Source organism: Acomys russatus, chromosome 17 (assembly GCF_903995435.1).
Source record: "Acomys russatus chromosome 17, mAcoRus1.1, whole genome shotgun sequence".
NCBI classification, from domain to species: Eukaryota; Metazoa; Chordata; class Mammalia; order Rodentia; family Muridae; genus Acomys; species Acomys russatus.
The window spans coordinates 27,920,051-27,945,426 of NC_067153.1; the positions used below are offsets into that span (position 1 = coordinate 27,920,051).

Consider the following 25,376-nt stretch of genomic DNA (forward strand, 5'->3'; position numbering starts at 1 on the left):
TATCTGCATCAGACAGGACTGTAAACAAGCCAGTGGGGCATTTTCTTGAGTGATGACTGCTGTGGGAGGGCTCGACTTCCTGTGGGCGGGGCCAACCCTGGTGGGTCCCGGAGAGTAAAAGCAAGCTAAGCAATCTATGGGGAGCAAGCCACTAAGTAGCACTCTCTCCTGGTTTCTGCCTCAAGTTCCTGCCCTGAGTTCCTTCGTGAGGAACTGTGATACAGAAGTGCAAGCCAAATAAACCCTTTCATTTCTAAGCTGCCTGAAGTCGGTAATTTACCACAGTAATAGAAACTCTAACGAAGACATAAAGCACACAAGTTAATGTAGCCGGATGTGGTGGCGCACGCCTGCAATATCCCAGGCCCTGGCAGGAGGAGGGGAGGGAGGGGGAGGGAGCACCATGAGTCCGAGGGCAGCCTGTGGTCCATCAAGGCGGGCCTGGGAAATAGAATGAGATCCTGCTAGGTATGAGTAGTTAACGTATACTAAAAAGCCTAGGAGGGAAATGTGCCGCCCTTTGCCCCATTTGTTTTCTGTGCCTCCATTTTAAAAATTACAATGGCACTGACTGAACGAAAGTTTATGAGAATGAGCAAATCAAGACATGAAAATGGTTTGTAATGTAAATTCAAGAAGCAACAGTATTCCTAAAATGTATCACGCCGACCCTTAGTGAAATAAATTTGTGTTCAGTTGTTCAGTTAAAACATTTTGACAGAGGAATAAAGTGTACTTGCATCTTTGGTAATAAACAAAGTATTTACTTCTTCCTAAGTGTATGCAGTCAGCCTGCCATTTATGTGAACAGTCAGCAACCTTCCAAGAATCAGAGGGTCTGGAAACTTAAGTGCTGAACTCGGATCTTTGGAAGGATGCTTCAATCAGCAGGCGCCTAGAACAAATCTTAGGGTGAGCTTTCATAAAATACCAATGCTTGAGCCCTTCCTCATCTAAACCTGCATGGCCACTGTGAATAGAAGAAAGAGGCCGCTGCAGTCAGGTTAAGATCACTTGGGTGATCCTCACATGGGCCTGCCTTTTTGGATGAGTTACGCCCCACTGGCCTAATGGAATCAGCCACAGTGCTGAAATGCCGAGCTAGTCCCATGGAAATGGGCACACGTCTGCAACAGTGGTTAGTCTTTACACAGTGAGGTGCAAAGTGCACAGAGGCGTGGATGCAGAGCTGGAAACAGGATGCACTAACGGAAAGGCAGGTAAGCCCAGAAAACCAAACAACGCATCTGCTCTCAAACCCCACCCCGTCTCCTGATGGGAGTAAGAAAAGCTGGCTGCCCTGCTGCCACCAAAGATTACCTACAGAACTTAACAAGCATTTGAAATTATTACATTAAAATGTCAGACACATGCCAATTCATGAATTCTTAAAAAAATAAAAACCCCTCATATGCTAATACCTTTATTTAAGGTGTTCCACAAAAAGTATCATTAGTAAGCTGCAATGACCTCATTATTTTGATGAGGGACCCTTCAAATGAATAATTAGTAAAACAGGACTCTTTAAGTATTCCGCACTTTTCACTTCATCATTTTTTACTTCCCTCTTTCTCAATGTGCTCTTCTTATTTAATTTTCCTCAGGGTGCAGAGCAACACTGTTAAGGCACCCTTTCTCCCCAGCACCACACACAAAGGCAACAATACTCTGGCTCTATTTCTGAGATACCTCAAACCCCTTCTAAAATGTACCTTTAAGATAGGTACTCATCATAGTACGACTCATAACTGGCTTGTAAAAGTGATCGATGTAAGACACAACCTTTAGGGTCCTTTAGAAGGTTTTTAAAATAATGGACTAACAGTGAAAGAGAAGTTTGGGCAGTAAGCAATTTCCGCAATCTTCACAAGACACTGAGGCTACAATTTTATTTATCCTGTAGCCAACGTCAGCAGCAGCCAAGCATTTGTTAACCAGCAACTTAGTGGGTGCTGTCTCAGAAGTCAATTTAGTACGAATTATATACGCAGACGCTGAGTTCACACTTGGTAATGTCACAGTTTCAAAGTAATCATTACTGCTTTCTCATCTCTTTCATGGAAGGCCATGTTTTCTGCCATTAGCAGGCATGACCGATATCATCACACTACGTGGTCGCAAAATCAAAACTAGACAGTATTCAAAAACACATATCAAAATCTAACTTCTTAAAATGAGTTTTCCAGGCCTGCAGGACAGCTTGGCAGGTAAAGGCTCTTAACAAAGCAAGCCTACATGAGCAGAGCTCAACACCTGGGACTCAAGCAAAGGTGGCAGGAGGGACCGACTGCGCCAAGTTGTCTTCTGACCTGCACGTGCACACGGTGGCACACCCAAGCCCCTACACACGTTAAAACAGTCAGAATAAGAATAAATAAAATAAAGGTAAAAAAAAAAAAAATTCAAACATGTATCCATTTATACAGAGTAGAAGCCCTTGCAGCTGACTTTTATGAGAGATGTACTGAGCTGTCTTATCCTCTTTGTTTCCTTCAAACCCAGGGCCACAAAACAGGAGGACATTTGGTGAATGGAAACATGAGGCTATTAAGGTTAGTGATACACAGTGGAGGCAAACCTGTGAATCTTGACTCAGCGCACAGCATCAGTTAACTACAGAAGGAAAAACACAATGCTACTGTCAAATGACTTTTAGAAATTAATTGCAAATAAGCTTATAGCTCACCCCCTTTGAATCTGTAATGGCTGAAGGTCTCCGACTGGTAATCCATCCGAGGTGAAATATTTCAGCAATTCTTCAGCATCCAGTAATGTGACTGAGTCCCGGGGACCCTCTTTATGGCCCAGCAACTGTTCAGATGAACGAGGTAATGAGGCAGTTCTGGGAAAATAATTTGTATAGTTTTATTAAAGGGGCATTCAAACCCACCACAGCCAGGCAATGATGATGAGAGCGAAATCCATTACAAATACAGAAGGAAAGTCAAGAATTACACATCCAGAGAAGACAGTAACTACAGACTCTTTAGATGTGACCTGTATTTTAAATAACCTGTAGGGCGCACTGAAATTTGCAGTTTGTTTTAATCATTCGATATAAATTATCATGATTATGTTGACTATTAAATATAACATGTTAACAATCCAACACTGCAAGGTTACCAATTCTATAAAGTTTAAATTTAAGCGGAAAGGCCACAATATAATTTTCAGAGGCTAAGGACGGAATGTTCCAATTTTCTCTAAATTTAAAAGATTACTTAAAGCACAGTCATGAAATGAGACAGTAATGGGAACTCTCTCCAAGGTCTCCTCGAGCCATGCTTAGGCCATCATGAACACACACTGAATTATTATTACATCTGAAATGCATGCGGGACTTTGCATTTCCAAATGATTTTACCTAAAATATACTCTTAATCTTCACAAATTTCCCTGAGAAAAATGGAATAGGTCTTATAGCAAAACAAAATAACACCTAGTGAGTACTTTATAAAATACAATCAGCACACCGTGCCTAAAAACGACCATAATTCCTATTTTCAACTAAAGATTGCAATACACATCAGTTACATTACAGACTGGAGATAGCACAGCTATTTACAATAGCTCAAAACTAGACTGGCTCCAGCTAGGAGCTATCTCTGCCTTAAGCCAGAAAAATCACACAGCAAGCTACTGAATGAATGAATGAATGAATGAATGATTGAAAATACTTTCATCTCAGGAAATAGTAAACATTTCATTAGGTCCAGAACCAATCACCATAAAATAAATAAAAATCTTTCAATATGTCGACATTGAGTTTAAACACTCAACTTCCTATTAACTTAAAATTTTAATTTTTTTAACATTTATTTATTTAGTGTGTGGATGCAGGCACGTGTGCACATGTGTGCAGGGCATGTGCTTGTGTTAGTCAGTGTGGGTCATGGGGATGGAAATTGGGTTGTCAGGCTTAACAACGAGTGCCTTTCCTTTCCTGCTCTGCCATGGTGCCAGCCCCAACAGGATCACATTTTACTTATCACTCAAACACAGTATTTTTTACAAATAATCCCATGATTAAAATACTGGCATCGAAGTTTTAGAGCCGTGTTCCTGCACAGTAAGAACCCGCACATGCTGTCAGGGCCATTTCCCCCTTTCTAGTCCCATTACTGTTAAATGGAATAGAAATCTAATAAAAACAGTCAAGCAAGAAAACTCATGAACACTTTCTATACATTTCATACTCCGAGTGGACAGGAACTGCATTGTGAGCTTAATTTAATTTCTATGTAGCTTCTTTAATAGTATCTTACAAAGTTCCTTAACCAGTACTGATCACAATCATGTTACCGGCTAGAAGCAATGGGAAATGTATAATTTGCATTTATATGGACTCCAAACACAAGGATATCAAAACAGCTTTTAAAAGACTAATTCGTGATAAATTGCACTATCAAGATATGTCTTAGGTTAAAAAATAACACTGGCAACTAAGCTTCAAACATGTGCATGCACTCGTTCATAATACCTTCACAACTTTCAAGTAAAACTTGGGTTTTTAACCCCACTCTTAAACGGTGGCAAAAGTCAGGACACGGGTTGCTGAGTCTCAAACCAAATTCTTATGCTTTCTGACTTTCACCACAGAGTGACTCTCCAGTGCAGTCCGTTTTAACACTAACAAAACTCTGAAAGCATGCAATGTAACATCCGCTCACACAGGAATTCCATGTGGTTTCCTACTGAAGCACCCCAGTCCTCAGTGACCGCTTACTTTATAAACAGGGTTCACTCTGATTTGTGAAGCCACGGTCACAGCTCACAGTTTACTGCACGGGTCTGACTCTGGCAGAAGCAAGAGAGTCAGGGTGGATGGAGATAAAATACAGCAATAAGGGAGACACGGGGAGCATGGCCCTTACTGTTTAGAGAAGGACTCAAGGAAGAAAGGGGATGCTTGACCCAGACTCTGTGCGTCTTACGTGCTCCTGGGTCAAGAGAGGTTTTTACCCATGCATATTCAACTATCCATTCAAACCGAAATCCCAGTGCTCATGTACCTGGGACCAAACCCACACTAGGGCTAAGAACAGGAAGAAGAAAACAGAAGGACCCAGAGGTCAGAGTCTCTCAAGAGGAGGTAAGCTACTTGCAAGCACCTGAGTGTCAACTAGAGAGAAACCTCAAACAGAAACTATGTCTGTTTCCGTTTCCAGGAAGCCACAGGGAGCCTAGACTGGGGTCAGAGAAGCAAAGGGCACAGATCAAGAGCGTCGGTAAAGAACACCAATGCAAACAGCACCTGTGCATAGCACACCTCTCCCAGTTGCTAGCTGCCTGTCCTGAAGCTATGGGAGCTGTGCTGCTCTTTGCATGTGTGGGTGCTGGTTTTCTTTTGATTACCTCTCCACTAAAAGGAGCTCACAGAGAAAATAGGCATTGGTGTTCTTCCTCATGTGCCCTCAGTGCCCAACAACTGGTATTTAATCAACATTTGTGGGCAAGTATGAAAAAAAGGTCACAGAATGATCAGCAAAAGAGCCCAGCACTGAGAGAGATATGTAAGAGTGTTTTACTGCACGAATCCAGTAACTACACACTGAGTGCCCGCTATGCACTGAAGCCAAAGACCAAAGAAAGGTACCTACCTGCCTTCTAGAATACCTACTCACTACATGTGGACACATATAGAGGAAAATCAGAGCACTTTCATGTGACTTACCCCATTTTACACACTCCCCTATATATTCATATATGTGTGTGCTTGTTTAACCTTTTGCTAACTTCACACAAACGAGGGTCATGTGGGAGAGGAAGGCCTCACCTGAAAAACTCCCTCCATCAGAGTGGCCTGGAGGTAAACCTGTGGGCGGTTTCCTGATGTGAGAAGACCACACCCAGTCAGGGCAGGTGGCCCTGGGTTGTATAAGAAAAGCTGAGCATCATCTTCAGCCTTCTGGCCCAATATAACTGACAGACATATTTGCGAGGCAGGAGCTATTGAGGACTTGCTTACCCTGCTTTGGCAGAGATTGGCCATTGACTCTACCTGCATCCAAGCTTGCCCATTTTTAGGCAGAATTCTGCCTATGGCAGAAATGAGGACATTGTAGAGAGTGTTGGGTGACTGTTCAGGCAGTGAACTGTCTCTGTCAGTTTTTCATTTTGGAAGCTTACAACCTGCACTCCCGGTTTACTCAGGTAATTAAGGTTTTTTTATCCCTTCTCAAGTCACTGATGGAGTTGAAGACCAGATAGTTTAGTCTTACAATTAAGCTTAGTTGGTTAAGGGTTAAGGTGTTTTTAGATCAAGATAGAGGTTTTAAGTTAATAGAGATGAGATATGATAGATAAGTATTTTCATTCAGAATTTTAGACTCAACAAGACAGGAAAGATGTTTACTTCAGGTTTGCCAAATACGAATAGCCAAATCACTATAAATGTAAGTAACATTTATATAATTCCTGATTATTTTGTGGGTTTTTTCTGCTGTACGTAATTTATTTTATTTATATGTAACAATACAGTATATGTTAAAAAAAAAAAGAGGGCGGGGGGAGAAAGAAAGCCAGCTGAGCAAGCATGGGAAACAAGCGAACATGGGAAACGAGGCTCCTCTGTGGTCTCATTTCTGTTCTTGAGTCCAGGTTCCCGCCCTGCTCGAGCTGCTGCCATGACTTCCCTCAGTTATATACTGTGCTTGGAACATGTAAGCCAAATAAGCACTTCCATCCCCAAGTAGTTTTCTGGCCAGTGTTTTATCACAGCACTAAAGAGTGTATGTTGATGGAGGATGATCAATAAACATACAGTATTCACTGGCTATGCACACTTGTAGATACTTGTATAATGAAAAGGAAGATGATCTTTCCCTTTTAGCTGACATGCTACTCTACTGAGTTGCTACTTATTAAATAAAGCACAGATTTTTCTTTTATAATGAAATTATACACTACTGATATGATATTAAATAATTAAAATACTAAGAGATCTCATTTGAAAATATTGAACCTGCACTTCTACAAACTCAAATATTACCTCGTTTTTTGTTTAGCTTTTTCAAAAGTTTCTAAATTCTGAAGAACATGTCTTTCTGGCCATTCCAGAGGATTGGTTTCCATTAGACTTGAAGAATAAGGTTCAACTGTACTGGCATCTAAAAAGAGAAAAACAACCATCAGCATTGATAAACACTAAAACAACGACGCTCTATATAAAAATACATCTCACTCTGGGTGTGATGACACCTGCCTGTAATCCTAGCACGTGGGAGGCTAAGGCGGGAAAATCACAATTTGAGGCTAGCTTAGGCTTTATAATGAGTTCAAAGCCAATCTGGACTAAGCAGTGAGAATATCTCAGAATAAACAAACAAACAAACAAGCAAATAAATAATTAGTAACAAATGTACAAATAAAGGGGTGTGTATGTGTGTGTGTGAGTGTGTGTGAGTGTGTGTGTGTGTGTTTGTGTGAAGGCTAAGAACTCAACTGAGGCATTTGTTAAAAACCTGTCCAATCACTTGAACTATATAAAATGTTACTGAGAAGACTGTTGGAAATGAAAATAAAAATATCTTCAGTTAAAGCTTCGGAGCTACTCCTGGTAAGATGCAATGAACCCATTAAGGCTCACATGGAACAAATGCACACATTAGCAATTTTTTTAAAGATTTATTTATTTATTATGTATACAAAAGTCTTTTTGCTGCATGTACTCCTGCACACCAGACGAGGGTCCCAGATCATATTATAGATAGTTGTGAGCCACCTCTTAACCCCTGAGCCATCTCTCCAGCCCCAAGTTAGCTGTTCTTAGTGAAAGAGTTCAAATGAAAAGGAAACCACTCTATACTGAACACAATAAATGCAATGTGGCTTTCATAGTAGAAAGAGAAGTCAGCCTAAGTAGAATGAAAAGTTTCATGTCTTTAAAAAAAAGATCACCTCATTCTCAAGAGTTTAATAAATGACCAATATTGCTTATATGGCTCTTAAGGTTGCTTCTGAAATATTCTCACTTATCTGTTAGTCAAAGATGCCCTCAAATCACTAAAATTCAGTATCATTTGACTCCAACAGTAGTGTAGGTGGGGACCATCTCACTGGCCGCTATGGCACAGTGAGTCACGCCGAGGCTGCACCTAACTGCAGAACTCAGGGAACCTAAAGGGGCAGCTTCCATCCTCACTAAAAAGCATTAGCTTAAACGCTGGCAAAACTACTAACTGTATCACTTTTTTGAATTTTAACCTTACCTTGATTTAAGAATTACTTTAAACTACTATACAGCATTCTAATCAATGACTCAAGATGGCTGGATAGTCACTGCTTAAGTCACTGCTGACAGAGTACTGTTTTAGGTCTGTAAAGTATTACAAAAATGGAAGCAACCGCCTCTTATTTTCTCTCTACTTATTAAACTATTTAACCTTGAATATTCAAAGGATCTTCTAATACCTACATTTGGATGTCCTCAACAACCATCATCAAAACACACAATTTCCCATTTCTGATTAACAGTGGAGAAATTCATCTTATTGGGTAATGAGCTTTATAGCAAAGCAATGTGCTTCTTAATGGAGACATGCTTTGTAATAAAAACATACAGAAAGTAATCAATACCAGTTCTGTATCACTACACACTCTGAGTTCATAAGAGGATTCAAGTTATCTTTAAAAAATATACAAATTGTCCCTGCATATAAAAATAAAATTATTAACTGAGTACATAACATATAAATATGAATGGCATAGTCTAATATTTGAAAACAGTGAACACACATTAATGAATGCCAAGTCTTTGGGTAATAATGAAACATAATTTTTACAGTAAAATAAAAAATATTTTACTTACTTGCTTCTCAGAATACTATACCATGCCCCCCCTTAAAAAATGTAACAAAAAGTTCCCTGAGAAATCAAGAAAATTATTTTTTGTAATATCTTATTTTACAAAATAAAGAAATAGAAATAGAATCAATAAAATTAGGAAAATAGAAAAACGTGGCCTTCATATTGCAAATTCCAGCAAATGGAAAGGTAGTAAAATTACTACATGCAGCTAATGAGGATAAGCCACTACAACCTTACAGCCAAAGTAAGAATAAATCACAATGAACAAGTAGCATTTATCAATAGTATAAACTAGATCATAAAGGTATTATAAACAGAATACCAAATGTTTGAAATAATCAAAGGATTTACAATCTCATTTTATTATTTCCTATATCGGTGAATAATAATCTCAATACTATTAACAAGGTCATTTATATAACCTTGCTATATGCCCGGAAGTGCCAACAAGATGCCCCTTGCGTCAGACATCAGGCACCACAGACACTGAAGTCTTCGGCACCTTCAGCAGTGAGCCAATAAGCCAGCTACATTATGGACTCTTCTATATGTCACTTGTCACTTGTTATACTGGCTAGGGTTTCCACAAAAGAATGAAAACAGTAGACATCATCTTGGATTGCTACTAACTATAGCTATACCCGCCTGCAGTGTGCCACCATACGAAACTGATTGCCCTTACTAGTTTTACATGCAGTTCAATTTACATGTGGATGTATTTATTCAAATCAAAGCTACAAGAATGTTAACGGTCACAACTGTATTCATAGGATTCATACTCAAATGTGCAGCCTGTCAATTTGCCATTCACGGCCCACAAGTCTTCATCCACCTGCTTAGTGAGTAATCTGGGGAGGCCCTCCTCCTATATGATAGGCTCTGTGCCGGGCCCTACAGCCGAGGAGACAGCGAATATGTGTGCTCTGTATCCTTAAGACTACATGGCGTGCAGAGAAGACAAGTATCAGTAACAATCAGATACATTATGCACCATTTAAATCTATGCCACTTAAAGTGAGAAAAACAGAAGAGTACCAACAGGATGTAAACAGTTTGAACTGGTCAAGGCCTGGGAAAGCCTCAGAGAAGAGAACACCAGAGCATCCACAGAGTAGCTGTAAGTAGTCAGGAAAGAGCTGACAGAAAAGGATTCTAGGCCAAGGACATGGCATATGTACAGCCACAGAAGGAAAAGAATGGGGCATGGCACAGAATCAAGCTGACTGTTGAAATAAGGAAACAGAAATGTACTTTCTGGAAATCAGACGGAGTGCAAAGCAAGGATCGGCTAAGGTCTGTATAAGCCACAAAGAGGACGATGCAGTCTGTGCAAATGGGAGCAATCAACACAGTTTGAGCAAAGGAATGCCATGTGGCCTTGGAGGTAAAGCAAGCACACCTACAGCCCAGTGTCACTGGGCGCAGGTCCTGAGATTCAAAAGACTTGCCCCACTCCTAGTCAGCTCTCGCTCCTTCTGGATCAGGATGTGAGCTCTCAGTTGTCCCTGCTGTCATGCCTTATGGATTCTAGACCTCTGAAACCATAAGCCCAATTAAATACTTTCTCTTATAAATTGCCTTGGTCATTGTATTTTGTCACAGAAATATAAAAGCAACTAAATTAGTCACCCTTTAATTTAAAGATAAGGACAGGGAGGGTGGAGAGGTTGGAGAAAGTGCCCACACTTACCAGAGAATAAGTTGCAGAGCCAGCATTCAGCCTTGCTGCTCTGGTTTCAGAGCAAACGCTACCCAGGAAGCATGCTGTCTCACTCACTGCACATAACCCCATTCACAAGTGACACAGTACTGTCTCCATGTTCTTTGTATTACTCTGAGTTGCTATTTGATTTCGGTACTGCCATGGAACAATGGGAATACGAGCACAAGTGGCAAGTGACATATGTGTGGTGTTTATTGTTTACTAGGCGCTTTACACATATTACTTCCCTTGATCCTCACCAACATCCCATATAGCCATATAGCGAGCCAAATTATTACTGCCATTTTAAATGTAAGGTTGGCCTGCCTTGTCCCTTCTACTGGGATTGAAATCACCTTGAAAAACACAAGTCTGGATGTGCTGTGGGGCTTAACTAGGGAGAAGGATTCACCATGAACGTACAAGGGTGCATTGACAGGATGTGGAAGGAGTTTGTACCCAAGCAGGACACGCGACTGTAGTGGATATAAACATGTTTTTGTTTTGATCCCAAGTGTGGGATAGGGAACAGACTTGTGAGAGAGCAGGTGATGTTTATCCACCTGGAGGTCGAACCACCTCATGTGTGAGGCTTGGTTTTTGCCGGCTGAAACACATCCTTGGACAGATTCTGAGAGGAAATACACACACACACACACACACACACACACACACACACACAAACAAACAAAACAGGAGGCTGGAGCTTTTTGGGCCTTGGTATTGTTTGGCTGTTCATTGCTCCACTTCGAGACAGTCCTAGAGAGAACTGCTCCAGTGAAGGCTTCCGGGCTTTAGCTCCAGCTGAGGCTCCAGGTTCCAGTTGCTCCAGGTTCTGGCAGCAACTTTGGTGGAATTGCTGGTCTGCTGAAATCCTGCCAACTACGCCAGGGAAATTGTTCCCAGAAACTGAATCCAACAAGGTCTACTTCCTCTATTCCGCTAAACCTCTTTTCTCTCTTATCTAGGGTTGGTGGGTTGGAAGGGAGGTATAAGCATTTAAAGAACCCCAAATAAAGTAGGTCTGGAAAAGGTGAAGCCAACAGGTGGTGCCCAACGTGCTTTGGGCAACATGGGTGTTGTGGAGGGAGATTCAGGTTTTCAAGATATAGCAATGCTCTTTCAGGGCGGCAGCAAAATTGCAGCTGCTGTTGCAAAGTTTTTTCCTGCTTTATGCCTAGAGGGAATTTGTTTTTTTCTTGGTCTTTTTTACTTGGCAAACAATGGTTAATGATCAGAGACCTAAACTAATGGTACAAATGAATGGTGCTAAGATAGGTTTGGTGGACACAAGAGCAGACGTCATGATCCTCTCTCAAAAGTTTGGAATCCAAATTGGCCACTTCAGAAGGTTAATACAAAACTTATGGGAATAGGTAAATTATCTCAAATTAGACAAAGTGTATGATGGATTAAGTTGTGGGGACCAGAGCAAACAGGGAAGCAGAGATGCTATGTGGCTCACATACCCATAAATTTTTGGGTAAGGGATCTTTTACAATAATAGGGTACTCATATTAATATTCCTGCAATCATAGAGACAGACAATGGTGAAATTAGAGGTGAAACGGTAGATGCTTCTGGGGAAGGTATTGATATGTGTAATCACAAGCTGTGCCCATTGCCCAAACACAGAACTTAACAGGTATTGAGTTTCCAAATTTATAAAAAGGGCCACTGCTGATATAGCAACAGCCTTGCCCCTAAAATGTTTACCAAACAGACCTGTGTGGCAAGAGCAGTGGCCCAAAACAAAAGAAAATGTGCAGGTACTTCAACAATTGGTACAAGAGCAGCTGGAGGGTCACCATATAAAGAGTCTACCTGCCCATGGAATTCCTCTGTGTTTGTTGTAAAGAAGGAATCAGGAAAATGGAGAATAGTAACAGATTTAAGAGCAGTGAATAGAGTAATTCAACCAATGGGTCTTTTACAGCCTGGAATTCTTTTACCTTCTTTGTTACCTAGGTCATGGCCTATAATAGTAATTGACTTAAAAGATTGGTTTTTTTTTCCCACAATATTTTTGCATAAGCAGGATAGGGTACCTACTCTGAACAGCAGAGGTCCAATGAAGAGATACCATTGGAAGGTACTTCCAAAGGGAATGCTGAATAGCCTAACTTTATGTCAATACTGTGTGACAATTGTTAGACATAATTCGTAGGCGATTTTCTCAATCTATCATTTACCATTATTACATGGGTGATAGTTTGTTGGCTGATTCTGATGCAGATACTTTAGAGAAAATGTTTAAGGAAACACAAAGAATTCTACCATCCTGGGGGTTACAATTGCTCCAGAAAAAAATACATATAGGAGATTCAATTACCTATTTAGGCTATAAAATAACCCAACAAAAAAACGTGATCACAAACAATACAGATCCGTAGAGACCAGTCACAAACTCTTAATGATTATCAGAACTTGATGGGAGATATTAACTAGTTGAGGCCTACAATTGGATTAGCTACTTATGAGTTAAGTAACTTGTTTCAAACTTTACTTTACAAGGGGATTCAGATTTAAACAGTCCAAGGTGTCTTAACGGCTGAAGCAGAAAAAGAGTTAATTCTGGTAGAACAAAGACTACAAGATGTATATGTGGGTAGAATTGATCCTGAGCTTGGTTGTATTACGGTTATTTTGCCTTCAGCTCATTCTCCTACTAGGCTCATTATACAAAGGGAAGATAAAATCATGGGATGGATTTTCTTAGCACATAAATAAAGTAAAAATTTGAAGACATACACAGAAAAGATTCCTGAATTAATTATAAAAGGTAGAATAAGACTGCGTCAACTTTCAAGAACAGACCCAGGGGAAATTGTAGTGCCTCTTACTAATGCTGAGATTATGTCATTTTATGTAATCAATGAAGACTGGCAAAAAAGCTTGTAGTAACTACTTGGGAGAAATTAATAACAAATATCTGAAGAGCAAATGTATACAGTTTATAAAAAGAATTAATTGGATCCTTCCTCATATTGAAAAGAGAACACCAATTCCAGAGGTACCACAAACAGGATGGGAATGGCAGGTTATAAGTCAGATAAAATAACTAAGGAGATCAAAAGGCCATATACCTCAGTACAAAAATCAGAATTGTATGCAATCCTTATGGTGCTGTTGGATTTTCCAGGCACATTGTTCCCAGGAACTGAATCCAACAAAGTCTACTTCCCCTGTTCCCATAAACTTCCTTTGGGTAGGTGGGTTGGAAGGGAGGTGTAAGCACTTAAAGAACCCCAGATAAAGTAGGTTTGGAAAAGTTGGAGCCTACACAGGGCACACTGATTTCACACACTGCTTTACAGGCAATGTCAGCTGGTTAAAAGTCAAGGAGACTGATGTTCACTTCTTTGCGAATATATACAGTATCATGGAAAGACCCAAGTAAGCATCGTTGCTACTTTGATTCTGTGGGTTTTTTTTTTTTTTCTCCTTCATTAGCCTATGCAATAAAAATGGTTCTCATAAAATAAAAACAATCGTCCTCTGTTTCAAACTTTGTTAAGAGCCTCCAATGCTTTCTTACCAGACACCAGAAAGCTTCCTCATACTCAAAGTCCCCACGAAGTCAGACACCAGAAAGGAGGAAGAGCTCAGTAAATGAACTGAGTCCAAGTTAACCCTGTGAAGTGAGGTGACTTTGTGACCCAGATAAGTGGCAGCTTTGTCTTAGGCCATGGTTCCGCCTGTATCCAGTTCCCTGTACAGATGTTATTTTCTTCACTCTTTGAAATTTATTCCTTCTAGCCACTTAGTAAGCCGAATAAGACCACAGAATGCTTCCTCATCTACTTAAAAATGGTTAAACTAAACAGCCTTGACGAACGGTGTTTGCAAAGTCTGTCGTATTTAAATAAGGTGAGTTCAGGTAAACACATGTAGAAGCCAATATATCATTCTTTAAATGTATGAAATAGATTCTGACTTGGCCAATATAGCTTATAAAATTTAATTTAAAATGCTAAACAGTCTCTCTCTCTCTCTCTCTCTCTCTCTCTCTCTCTCTCTCTCTCTCTCTCTCCCTCCCTCCCTCCCTCTCACTCCACCACCACCAAAATTTAAAGTAATAAAAAAGCTCACCGTTTACCAAGCCAGCAGCTTTCATTTTGTCTGTCTGTGTTAGAGCTGCTTTAGGGGTGAGGGCATCAAAGTGATCTAGGAAGCGCTCCCTCGTGAGCACCAACAGACTTTTGAGTTCATCAGCAGAAACTGCTTCAGGCTGGTTTGCAGCCTTTCTTCTTTCTGCAGGACAAACAGGCACAATTAACCATGGGACATTTTTTGAGCACCTGCAGTAGTAGCTCCTGTGTCTACTATTTTTACATATATTTTTGAATGCAACAACAAATATCTACATTCCTATGTAGCCACATTTTCATTTTGATCTTATTTATAGATAAAGGTAAGAATTTTAGTTATGTGAAATGAGGAAAAGAGTAATTGGTTAGCATTAAGAGCTGGTAGACAGTACAGGATGGCTTACAAGCCTTCAGAAACACAGAGCACTAAAAATGGTCTTACATTAATGTTTATATGATGGCTGTTCTTCGTTGACAATTTGACTACATTTGGAATTAACTAAAATCCAAAAGTGGAGGGGACGCCAGTGAGGTTAAGTTGAACTTAATTTGAAGTAGGGAAATTGATTTCTAATCTGGATCTTGAGGTGGGAAGACATGCACCTTTAACCTGGGCCACACCCTCTGCTGGAAGCCTATATGAGGACATGGAAGACGGAAGCTCTTGGCTTTTGCCTGTTTGCTGTCACCTCACTAGCAAATCCATCCCTTCACTGGGACTAGACCCATTTCAGCATCTCCTGAAGACCAAATGAGACAATCAACAGCATGGACTGAGCACCTACCAGATTCTTTGACTTTCCTTTCACAGCCAGACATTGTTAGATTAGCTGGATCACAGCCAGTAAATCATTCTAATAAATCCCCTTACTCTGTATTTAGAGAGAGTCATCCTGTAAGTTCCATTACTCTAGAGAAGCCTGACTAATACAGCATATAAAATTAGCACCCATGAAACTTTCTATTAAATACAACCAGAGACATTCCTCTTTCTTCCTTCTCTAGTCTTAAAGTCAGAGCAAAATACTAAAACGGAACAGTAACAAGAGAGAAGTGACACTTCTGAACAAACCATGGGAGACAGAAATCAGTGGTAAACTGAGTCAATAGAATGGAGGAGGGATCACTTGATGTGCTTGCAGAGAACACTGCCATGGAGCATGGACAAATGTAGTGAGGTACCAGCCTCAAACCCAACTGGGCATAAAGGGTTAGTTAGTGAGAGCTCCGGCTCTGCTGCTCATCACTCCAGCAGCCAGCCTCAGAGACAGGCATCACTGCTTGGTGTTGTCTTAATAGTTGCAAACAGTGGAACTTCAGGTATGTAGAAAGGTCATATTAAAGACAGGGTTAAATATAAGCTAAATAAAAGCCCCAAGACCTCCCACCAGTGGCGACAATACCCTACTGAAAGGATTCGAGTCAGAGAGATGTATTCAGCTTTGTGACACTATGACAAAGATGGTCATATACACAGCTCTCCTGGGCCACATGTAGCCAGTGGGCCACAAGAGGATTTTAAGACTAAAACATAAAACTGAACACCCACAGGGAGAAGAGCCCTGGATGCTGATGCTGATGCTGATGAGAATAGAGGCAGGCTCAAATCAGAGTACTGAATCCACTCCTTCCCCTTCCCCAGTGACGTTTGCCAGGCATTATATTAGAGGCTGGAAAGAGGCTTCGGTTGGAAACAAGATGGACAGAAAACAATCACAAGCCTTGAAAAGGGTCTCAGGGCATAGGGATCTGCATTTCTTGTGCCACCATTGATTACCCAGGTAAGAACTCCCACCCAGGAAGACTTCCAGCTCCTCCTTGCTCCAGTCACTCACCCAGCTGGATATGCCCAAACAGACTGTGACTAATCCTTCCTCTTTTACATTCAACACAGCCAGCCCAGCCTGTATCCCATCTCTGCTGTATGGCAGGGACCTCCCCTTATGTGGTTGGTCTGCAGTTGGCCAGTTCCAGCAGTTATCCAAAAGCTACGTTCAAGAGTTGGTATGTGCATGAGCAAGCCAGCTGGGCCAGGATTAAAACATCATACCACTTTTACCTATAATTTATCTGTACACTTCTTTAGCTTGTTTCTGAATTGGTTGCAACTTTGGAAGAAGAGGTGTTATTGGGTTATTTCAAGCGGGGGGGGGGGGGGGGGGGGGGAACCTACAACTATGCCAGGGTAACAAAGAGAGGCAAAACAAAAGGAAAAAAAAAATTCAAGAAAAACCAAAAACATTGTAGAAAACAAGAGAAAGAATTAATATTTTCCTAAAATAAAGACGATACTCAAATAAGTGCCGCTGCTTTGATGAAGGAACAATTACGGAACAAAGAAAGAACTCCTTGCCAGGTGTGCTAGTGTACACCTGCAAACTTAGCATGCCAGAAGTGGTACTAAAAATGAAAGCTCTGAGAGCTCAAGGTCATCCTCAGCTACACATCCAGCACATCACTAGGCCACATGAGACCCTGTCTCAAAAATCAATCAGTCAAGACTCCTACTTAGTTGAGAACTCAAATGTTTTAAAACTCCATAAAGGGTCTGTAAAATAAAACAAGAGTATGTAGAGACAGAAAACATGGTGAAAATAAATAACTAAAATAAATGGAAGGAAGGAACGAAGGAGGGAAGGAAGAAGGAAAGAAAGAAAGGAAAAGAAAAGAAAAAGGAAGTGCTCTGTCCTGGAACATCAATAAATAGCTCTGTAAGAGGTCTGAGAAGAAGCAGCCATCCACAGTCTTCTGCTTTTTACCAGCTGATTGCACAGAAGGAAATAAACTGAGGCTTCTGACTTTCTCACTGAAAAGAACAGCGTCACGATTCTGATTTTACTTTTAACATTTCTAAGACTAGTTAGGGATGGTCTATTAAAATGGCCTATCACGTATACAGCTTGGTAAATCAGGTATGGGGGTTTCGGGGTGAGGGATACACACTATAATTCAGAGGAAAGCTTCTGGAGAAAATACTTTCAGGCAGTGGGTCAAACCAATAAACCGAACAAGATCACTGTAGCAGATAGGAGTGGGGTAGACTTCTCCGAGCAGGGCAAGAGGCAGCACTGTGTCATAATATAGTCCACAGCTCAGCAGAAAACTTAGCTCCACTCTTACAATGTTACGCGATCCATGCCTTCACTGTTCAGGGTCACTGGTAAGGGAAGTGAAGATGACTTAGAGACACTCATTCTTTATCTGCCACGGTTAGGTGTTGAGAAAGCCCCTGAACCTGGATATAGATAATCTCACACTATCTAAAAACAACAAGAAAGGCCTGACCTCGCTGGGAGTCTGAGACCAGCCGCCTGTGGGCACCGGCAGAAAGATGAGGAGGGTAGGAAAGACACTGCTGTTTTTCATTTGAAGTATTCCAGTATCACCTGAATTTTCAGACTATATCTATTTATGACTTTGATACAAATATTTCTTTTAAAAACACTTCTAGACCAATCACATTTTCTTCTACAATAAATCTGTTATCCTGTAAACTAATAGGAATTCAATAGCCATTTAACTTACTGCCTTCGAGGCACTATCGCAGGTCCCAGGCCCAGAGGTTTCAAGATATTACATTCTTCTAGGTATGACTAGTACACAATAGGGCAAGGCAGTTGGTGAGAAGCAGCCACCACCCTCCCCTTTAGAACATCAGCTTTGTGACTCAGGCCTTGGAACACCCTCCCTCCCTGATGGGGGTATTCTTGAGGCCTTGCAGATTTAGGTCAAGGTTAAGAAACCGAAGCTTTCTGTGGCCAAAAGTATTAACAGTAAAATCAGAGTTGTGACACTATTTCTGTAAGATCTTCTCAGCGAAGAAATCAGAAGCCTCGGTGTATTTCCTTTCTGTGCAATCAGCTGGTGGCCTTCTGAAGCAGAAGACTGAATGGCTCGCTTTTCCACGAAAGGCACAGAACGAGCAGTGTGCTTCAGGACCCAGTCCTCATTTTGTTAACTAAAACTAGAGGCTCAGAACAGCCTGGAAAGCAGGCTAAGAAAGCACACGGACCCTGATAACACAAGGAGGGAGGAGATGGAGATGAAGTTTAACAGTGATGAACTGCATTTAAGTTAAAAAAAAAATCCTCTATACAAATAAGCTTGCATATAACTGAGAGGTAAGCACTCAGGAGAAAAGTTAAAATTCTGAAATGGGTCAGCAAAGGAATGCTATATTCTTTATTAAATAGCTAGCAGTAAAGAAAACTCATTACTGAGAAGAAATATCTAAAAGCCATCAGCTGAATATGAATCAGGATTTTGGTGGGTTCTACGAATTTTTAAAAGATATGAAGACACTGGTGTGTTGAGTCCAATACTGGAGACAACACTGCTTTTATTCTATTGTCTTACCTCCTACTGGAGTTTCTAGTTTAAAAACTTGACAGCATTCTAAAATGTTTTCTTGAAAAAAAAATTACTGAGGTAAGACTGTTAGCTGTCTTTCCAAGTCTAAAAGTTATAAATTACAAAATTTAAGAATATTAAATTATAAAGTTATGCTTTCTGTATCATTACTCTAATAGAGCACATATTTTTAAACAAACTTGAACTCATTTAGAAAGGTAAACTCTACAAGCTTTAATATTCATGTTATTTTAAACAATATTATGTCTCAATGACATCATTAATTAGTACATTTTTACATAAACTCTCCAGTTCTTTATATTTAGAAACAGGTGAGGGAAATATTATAAGAACTGGACTGTTTATCCCTCGCTTTATTGGTATTTTAAGGATATCTTTTTGAAGGTTTGTTTTATGCTTTTTATCAATGTCAAAAGATTGACTTTTAATAGAGCTCTTTTACTACATTCTTTAATTTTCACAACATAAAACTGTGTTTAAAACATGTCTCTTCAGACCTCACACATGGAAAAAGCACTAAAGAATACACTCAGACATGTGAACATTGGTAACTCTTGGCCTCCCTCTGCCTCTTGAAACACATAATTGTACTGATCGATTTTTTGCTACCAAAATGTTAATTCAGTAAACTGTCTGGGAAGAGATGAGATTTGTTCAGCAAGGACTGTCATCATAAATAGATTCACTGGGTCATTAATCTGCGCCAAAGTATAATGCCTCAGATTCCCAATTGCACACTTACATGGCATGTGTAAATGCACATGTGTGGGTGCACATGTATACATGTGTGGAGGCCAAGGTATATTCCTTCATCGTTCTCCACATTCTTCTTTGTAACATTTAATTATTCTGTGTGTTTGGGGATGAGGTGCATGTACAGGCCAGAGGATGATTTGTAGGTGTGAGTTCATTCCTTCTAGTGTGGGTCCCAGGGATAGAACAAGTCACCATGCAGCAAGTGCCTTGACCCACTAAGCCATTCTTCTGGCTACGCTCCATGTTATTTCTTGAGGCAAGGTCTCTTACTGAATCTACAGCTCACTGGTTGGCTTGCTGGCTGGTCGATAAGCTCCAGGGCCAACTTCCCTCACAGGTGCACACCACCACACTCACCTTCTACATGGATGCTGGGGATCTGAAATAAGGTCCCATGCTCCGTAGCAGGCACTTACCAACTGAGCTATGCATGTCCCCAGACATACATTAAAAGCATTTAATTTTTTTTCTTGTTTACCTTTGTGTATGTGTGTATGTCTCTCTGTGTGTGTGTGTGTGTGTGTGTGTGTGTGTGTGTGTGTGTGCACGTGCGCACATGCCACAGTACTCATGTGGAGGTCAGAGTCATTTCTCTCCTTATGAGTTCTAGATACAGACTCAAGTCATCAGGCCTGGCGGTAACACCTCTGCCCACTGAACCATCTGCTTTCCATGTCTAATCTTTTACTGAAACTGATTTTCCTTTTTTAACAATACTTTCCTTGAACAAACATCACAAAGTAATGCACAATTATCTTGGCTTTATACAATTCAAAAAAACTTTGCAGTGCTTACATGAACAACTGACTAATGAATATTTTTTAAATATTCTAAATTAATTCTAAAATTATTTTCTCCTACTGAATTCAATTGAGGGACTTTCTTAGCAATTACATATCAGTGATTTAAAGTATATTGATATTAGGCAAGAATGCATGCTTAATATTTCTAAACATTCAGACAGATATCCAATATGATATTAATGATGAAAGGAAATGCCTAATCTCTTTTAAAAAGTCTCCCAGCTAAGAAAACCCAATGATGCCAACTTCAGCATGTGACCTGTGCTTAGATACCATTAGTTCTTAGTGACCATTAAAGTGAAGAATCAGTGTGCAAGTTAACATACTAACTTCACTCTCTTCTATTTTCAGTCTCTACCAAAACTACATGAAGATGACATGCACTAAGTAGAATAACAAACTTCTATGTCTTTTTCTGAGGTATAGTTCAATGCACACCTTTTGTAATGTGAAATATCCCCAGCCAAGTCCGTTTTTAAAATATTTACACTGATGTACTGACAGTCAAGATAATCTGAATCCAGTAATACTAACACTGCAGACCTCTCCCACCCTAGCTTTATATTACACACAGCTCTGGGCATCGCCCCTAAACAACAGCATGCACAGGAGCAAGTGCGTAAGCACAGTGGCTTGCAGTAAGCAATCCAACTTTCTTACAGTACAATCAGTGCCCAAACGGTTACTTACTCAGGCATTCTTTCAAAGCCAAAACTTGAACGCTGGCTAACTGTTTCTCTCTCTGTAAAATCTGCTCCTCAGAAAAACTCGGGAGCGAGGAAAAGTCAAAAGGAAAACCTGAGAAATAAGAAAAAGTCAACATTAATGATATTCTATGCTAATAACTAAAATTTAGTTCCTAGGAAACGTGTTAGGACATGACTAGAAAAATAAAAGGCAATGACTCACCTCTCTTGATCTTAAATATTTCAAAGTAACAATTAAACATGGGGAAATGAGCATACTAAATTGTTCTGTATTTTAATCTTTGATCTGATTCTTAATTCCTTGGGGTAATATGGGCACCGGAGTAGACTTTGTACATGGTGTTCTCTTCTACCTAGTTATAAAATAAGGACAGAACATGGTTTCTCATTTCTAAGTCCAGGTTCCTCCAGGCCCCCAAAAGAACCAGACACCCACAAATAGTCCTTCATTCAGTTTGTTACATAATGAATATAGGATAAAGCTACACAAGAGGTCCCAGGACTGACTCGGCTGATGCAGCCTTTTCTGCTTGTGTGTAGTTGTCAGATAACTAGAATGTGCTGGAAATGCACTATCAGGCCATATACAAGGAAGCTGGAGGGCTGTTCCCCTCTCACCTTCAAGGGAGGGCTACTCAAAACTGTCTAGGGAGTCATGTGAACCCTGAAGCACATAACCCAGGGAACGGTGCCTGCTGGTGTCCTCAACTGTGCTGTAAATAGGACACAAGCTGTCAAGATTCTGTATGTACCACACAACTTATTAAGTTTTGCGAGGCTGGCTTAGGATGGAGCCACCGCCTGGGCTGTGGCTGTCCCTCTACACCCTGTGAGTAATAAGCCTATTAACATAGCTAAGATAGATAGATAGATAGATAGATACATAGATAGATACATAGATAGGTAGATTAAATAGATTGATCTGTGTATATACGTATATAATACATATTAGCTATGTCAATAGGCTCATACATATACACCCATACATAACCATCTAATTAAGCCCTATGAGAATTCACTCATATATACACATATGTATATGTAATATATGTATATATGTGTGTACATATGTACGTATAGATATATGTGTGTGTGTGTGTGTGCATATATACATATATATGAATGCATGAGTTCTGCTTATGGGACTTAAATCCAGTACATGATAGATTTAAATTCAGGGTGTGGTAGCCATTAGTATTTGCATTCCCCGTTTGGTGGCATGGTAATGACCTTTACTATTCTCCATGCTGAAGGAGTCTGTGCTGGGCATTGTTTATCAGTGAAAACACTTTACACTATAAGCAACAAGAAGTGGTAAAATGAAATTACATCTAGGCTAGGTCACAGGAAGACACGGAACCTTTTTGGAGCAAGAGCTCTACGAGAAGTAAGCAACTATAAGATGCCCTGGGACGTGGCCATGAGAAAGTCCAAGCTGGACCTGAGGAAAGACAACATGGAAAGAAAATCAGATCCACATGTCCCAGCCATCTGAGCCCAGATACCGTGCCTGGGTGGAGACGCCATGATGGAGAGCAGCCCTGCTCCAGATGAGGAAAGCCTGGTGGTGTGCCTGGAGCCACATGTGAGAACCCGAAATCCAGCTCAACTACCTGACACCGCACACCATGACAGACAGACAGTAGATCCTGTTTTCTGCTCAGTCTGAGGGAGTTGTCAGGCAGCAATAGAGCCAAAATACAGAACTTGGAGAGAAGAATTTTAGATAAAAGCAATGAAACAAAAGAGGCTTGGGAGAAAATAAAGGAAAATTAAAAATTGTTTAGGGTTTTGAAAGTAGTAAACGCTAACAACTTAGTATCTGAAATTGAACGCTAATAGCCAAGCTTTACTCTGTATACTGTAGAGGAATTAATTCTCTTCATTTTAAACTATAACGATGGTATATTTAAAGTCCCAGCATGGAGACAGGAAAGTAGATGTAGAGTCCCACCCCTCACCAAGAAGTTATTTGCAATTAATGCCTGCTGGGAAAAGAAAAGCCAGTTTTCTGCAGTGGCATGTCACTGAGTACATCAACACACTCCAGGGCAGGTCCCATGCCAGCAGTAGTTTGCCAACACAAAATAGACTCCATGATTTTTGTGTGCTTTTGTTTTGTTTGTTTGTTTGTTTGTTTGGTATTTCTTGCCTTGTTGGTTTTTGTTTGTTTTATTAGTTTTAATGTTCAATTTTTGGTTTTTTTTGAGGCAGGAAGAGAATGAACATGAAGTTGGGTGGGCAGAGAGGTAGAGAGGAGCTGGCGGAGGAGACAGAATATGACCAGAATATGTGTGTGTGTGTGTGTGTGTGTGTGTGTGTGTGTAAAATGGAGTTTCATTATTATTCCTTCAGGTCAAAACCATGTAAAGTACTTACATATATGAGTAAGTGTAGAAACAGGTCTCTTCTGGCTAAGTTAATACTTACTGGACTTGGCTTCTTCTGTCTTTGTCTTCATCTTCTCATGAATGAAACTGAGCGCAAATGAGCCATTGATCTGGTTGGCCGAGTGAAGCAATGTGGCTTTGCATTTTCTCCTGCCGTTGCCTTGCAACAGCAGATAATAGCTGGAATACTCTCCTTTCACGTCAACAGCAGGAACTAGGAAACACAGATCCAGGTAAGGATGGGGAAATGCTATTTGTCACACGGCCACTGTTTGACCCCTCAGAGAGAATAACCAGATATTTCCATGGTATTTTATGATAAAACAAGATGTCACTCAGTGTATTTGGGAACATTTGGCTGATCGAGAAAGTGTTGAAGCAGAAAGTAAAAAGAAATCAATAAAAAATATATGACCTTTTCGCTCTGTCTAATCACCATGTATTCATTCTTTTGTCCTGACTCACTGAAGTTCTGTATCTTTCTTATATAGACATGTCCATAATTTCCAGCGTGTGTGTGTGTGTGTGTGTGTATGAGAGAGATATACATATCTGTGGGGTATATGTATTTATGTAGTATGTATATGTATGTGTGCACATGTTTACATGCATGTACATATGCACATGTGTGGTGACAAAGATTCACATGCGGTGCCTTCCTCAGTCATTTTTTTGGAGCCCGAGTCTCTCACTAAAGCTGGAGCTCACCAATCAGCTAAGCTGGCTGGCCAGTGAGCTCCAGGGATCTGCCTGTCTCTACATACCCTCCATTTCTTCAAAGTAGAATAAACTGACACTTATGATCACACACAACTCAACTGGTGAAAGGAAAAGAAAATAGAAAAACAATTTTATATAGGCCCTGCTTCTCTGAATTTGATCAACTATAGAGAAAAACTATTATGGGGAAATACATGTACATTTAAACATATATAGACTTCTTTTTGATTAACATAGCAACTGCTTTATATAAGATATTGGAGGCAATCTAGCAGTGCCTTAAAGTATACAAGGCAAAAAGTTTATTTTCTAATGGGCAATAAAAGATAGCAGTTCTGGAAAGATGGTCACTGATCACTGTCAAAGAATGCTTCGATGCTAAACATGAAACATCTGAACATTTCCTTCCCTGCATGATTGTCAGAATTTTGGAAGTAAGATACCATAACTGAACTATTCTTTTTTTAATGTATATGGGTGTTTTGCATGCATGCATGCCTGTGCACTACATAAGTGCCTGGAACCTGTGGTGGCCATAAGAAGGTGTCAGATTCTCTGGACGTGGAGCTACAGGTGTTTATGTTGGTGTCAGGAATAGACCTCAGGACCTCTGGAAGAGCTCTTAACTGATGAGCCATCTCTCATATATACATATATTATATATTATATGTAATATATAGTACTGATAGACATACACATATGCAATAATTCTAAAACAAAATTGCTAAAATAATTTTATCACAGTAACAGTCTATTTCACAGATATCTGTGGATAAAAGCTTATTCCCAAACAAGATGAATATCAAATAATTTTTGTTTTTTCTAGAAATGAACTTACATTATGGTAACTAGTAAAGGAACACAAGGTTCTACTGAAGACAGAGTGATCTTAATTCATGGGTCATCTGAGAACCACCAGTTCAAGCTGCACGCATCTCTCCACTACTCTGTGCTCACATTAGCTTTAACTTGGCCAGCACTGTAAACACTGAACTCCGCAATGACAACAACCTAACTTTTCTCCAAAG

General features: G+C 40.1%; 1 protein-coding gene across 1 annotated transcript in view; it reads right to left on the reverse strand.

The window, feature by feature from the left end:
• Positions 1–25,376, reverse strand: part of Mtbp (MDM2 binding protein) — a 69,020-nt gene that overhangs the window by 13,549 nt on the left and 30,095 nt on the right. The window contains exons 12-16 of the mRNA XM_051159653.1: positions 23,669–23,842; positions 21,222–21,329; positions 14,603–14,764; positions 6,992–7,109; positions 2,687–2,842 (exon numbers count right to left, since the gene is read on the reverse strand). Coding sequence (XP_051015610.1) covers positions 2,687–2,842; positions 6,992–7,109; positions 14,603–14,764; positions 21,222–21,329; positions 23,669–23,842 — 718 coding nt within the window. The remainder of the gene's footprint in view (positions 1–2,686; positions 2,843–6,991; positions 7,110–14,602; positions 14,765–21,221; positions 21,330–23,668; positions 23,843–25,376) is intronic.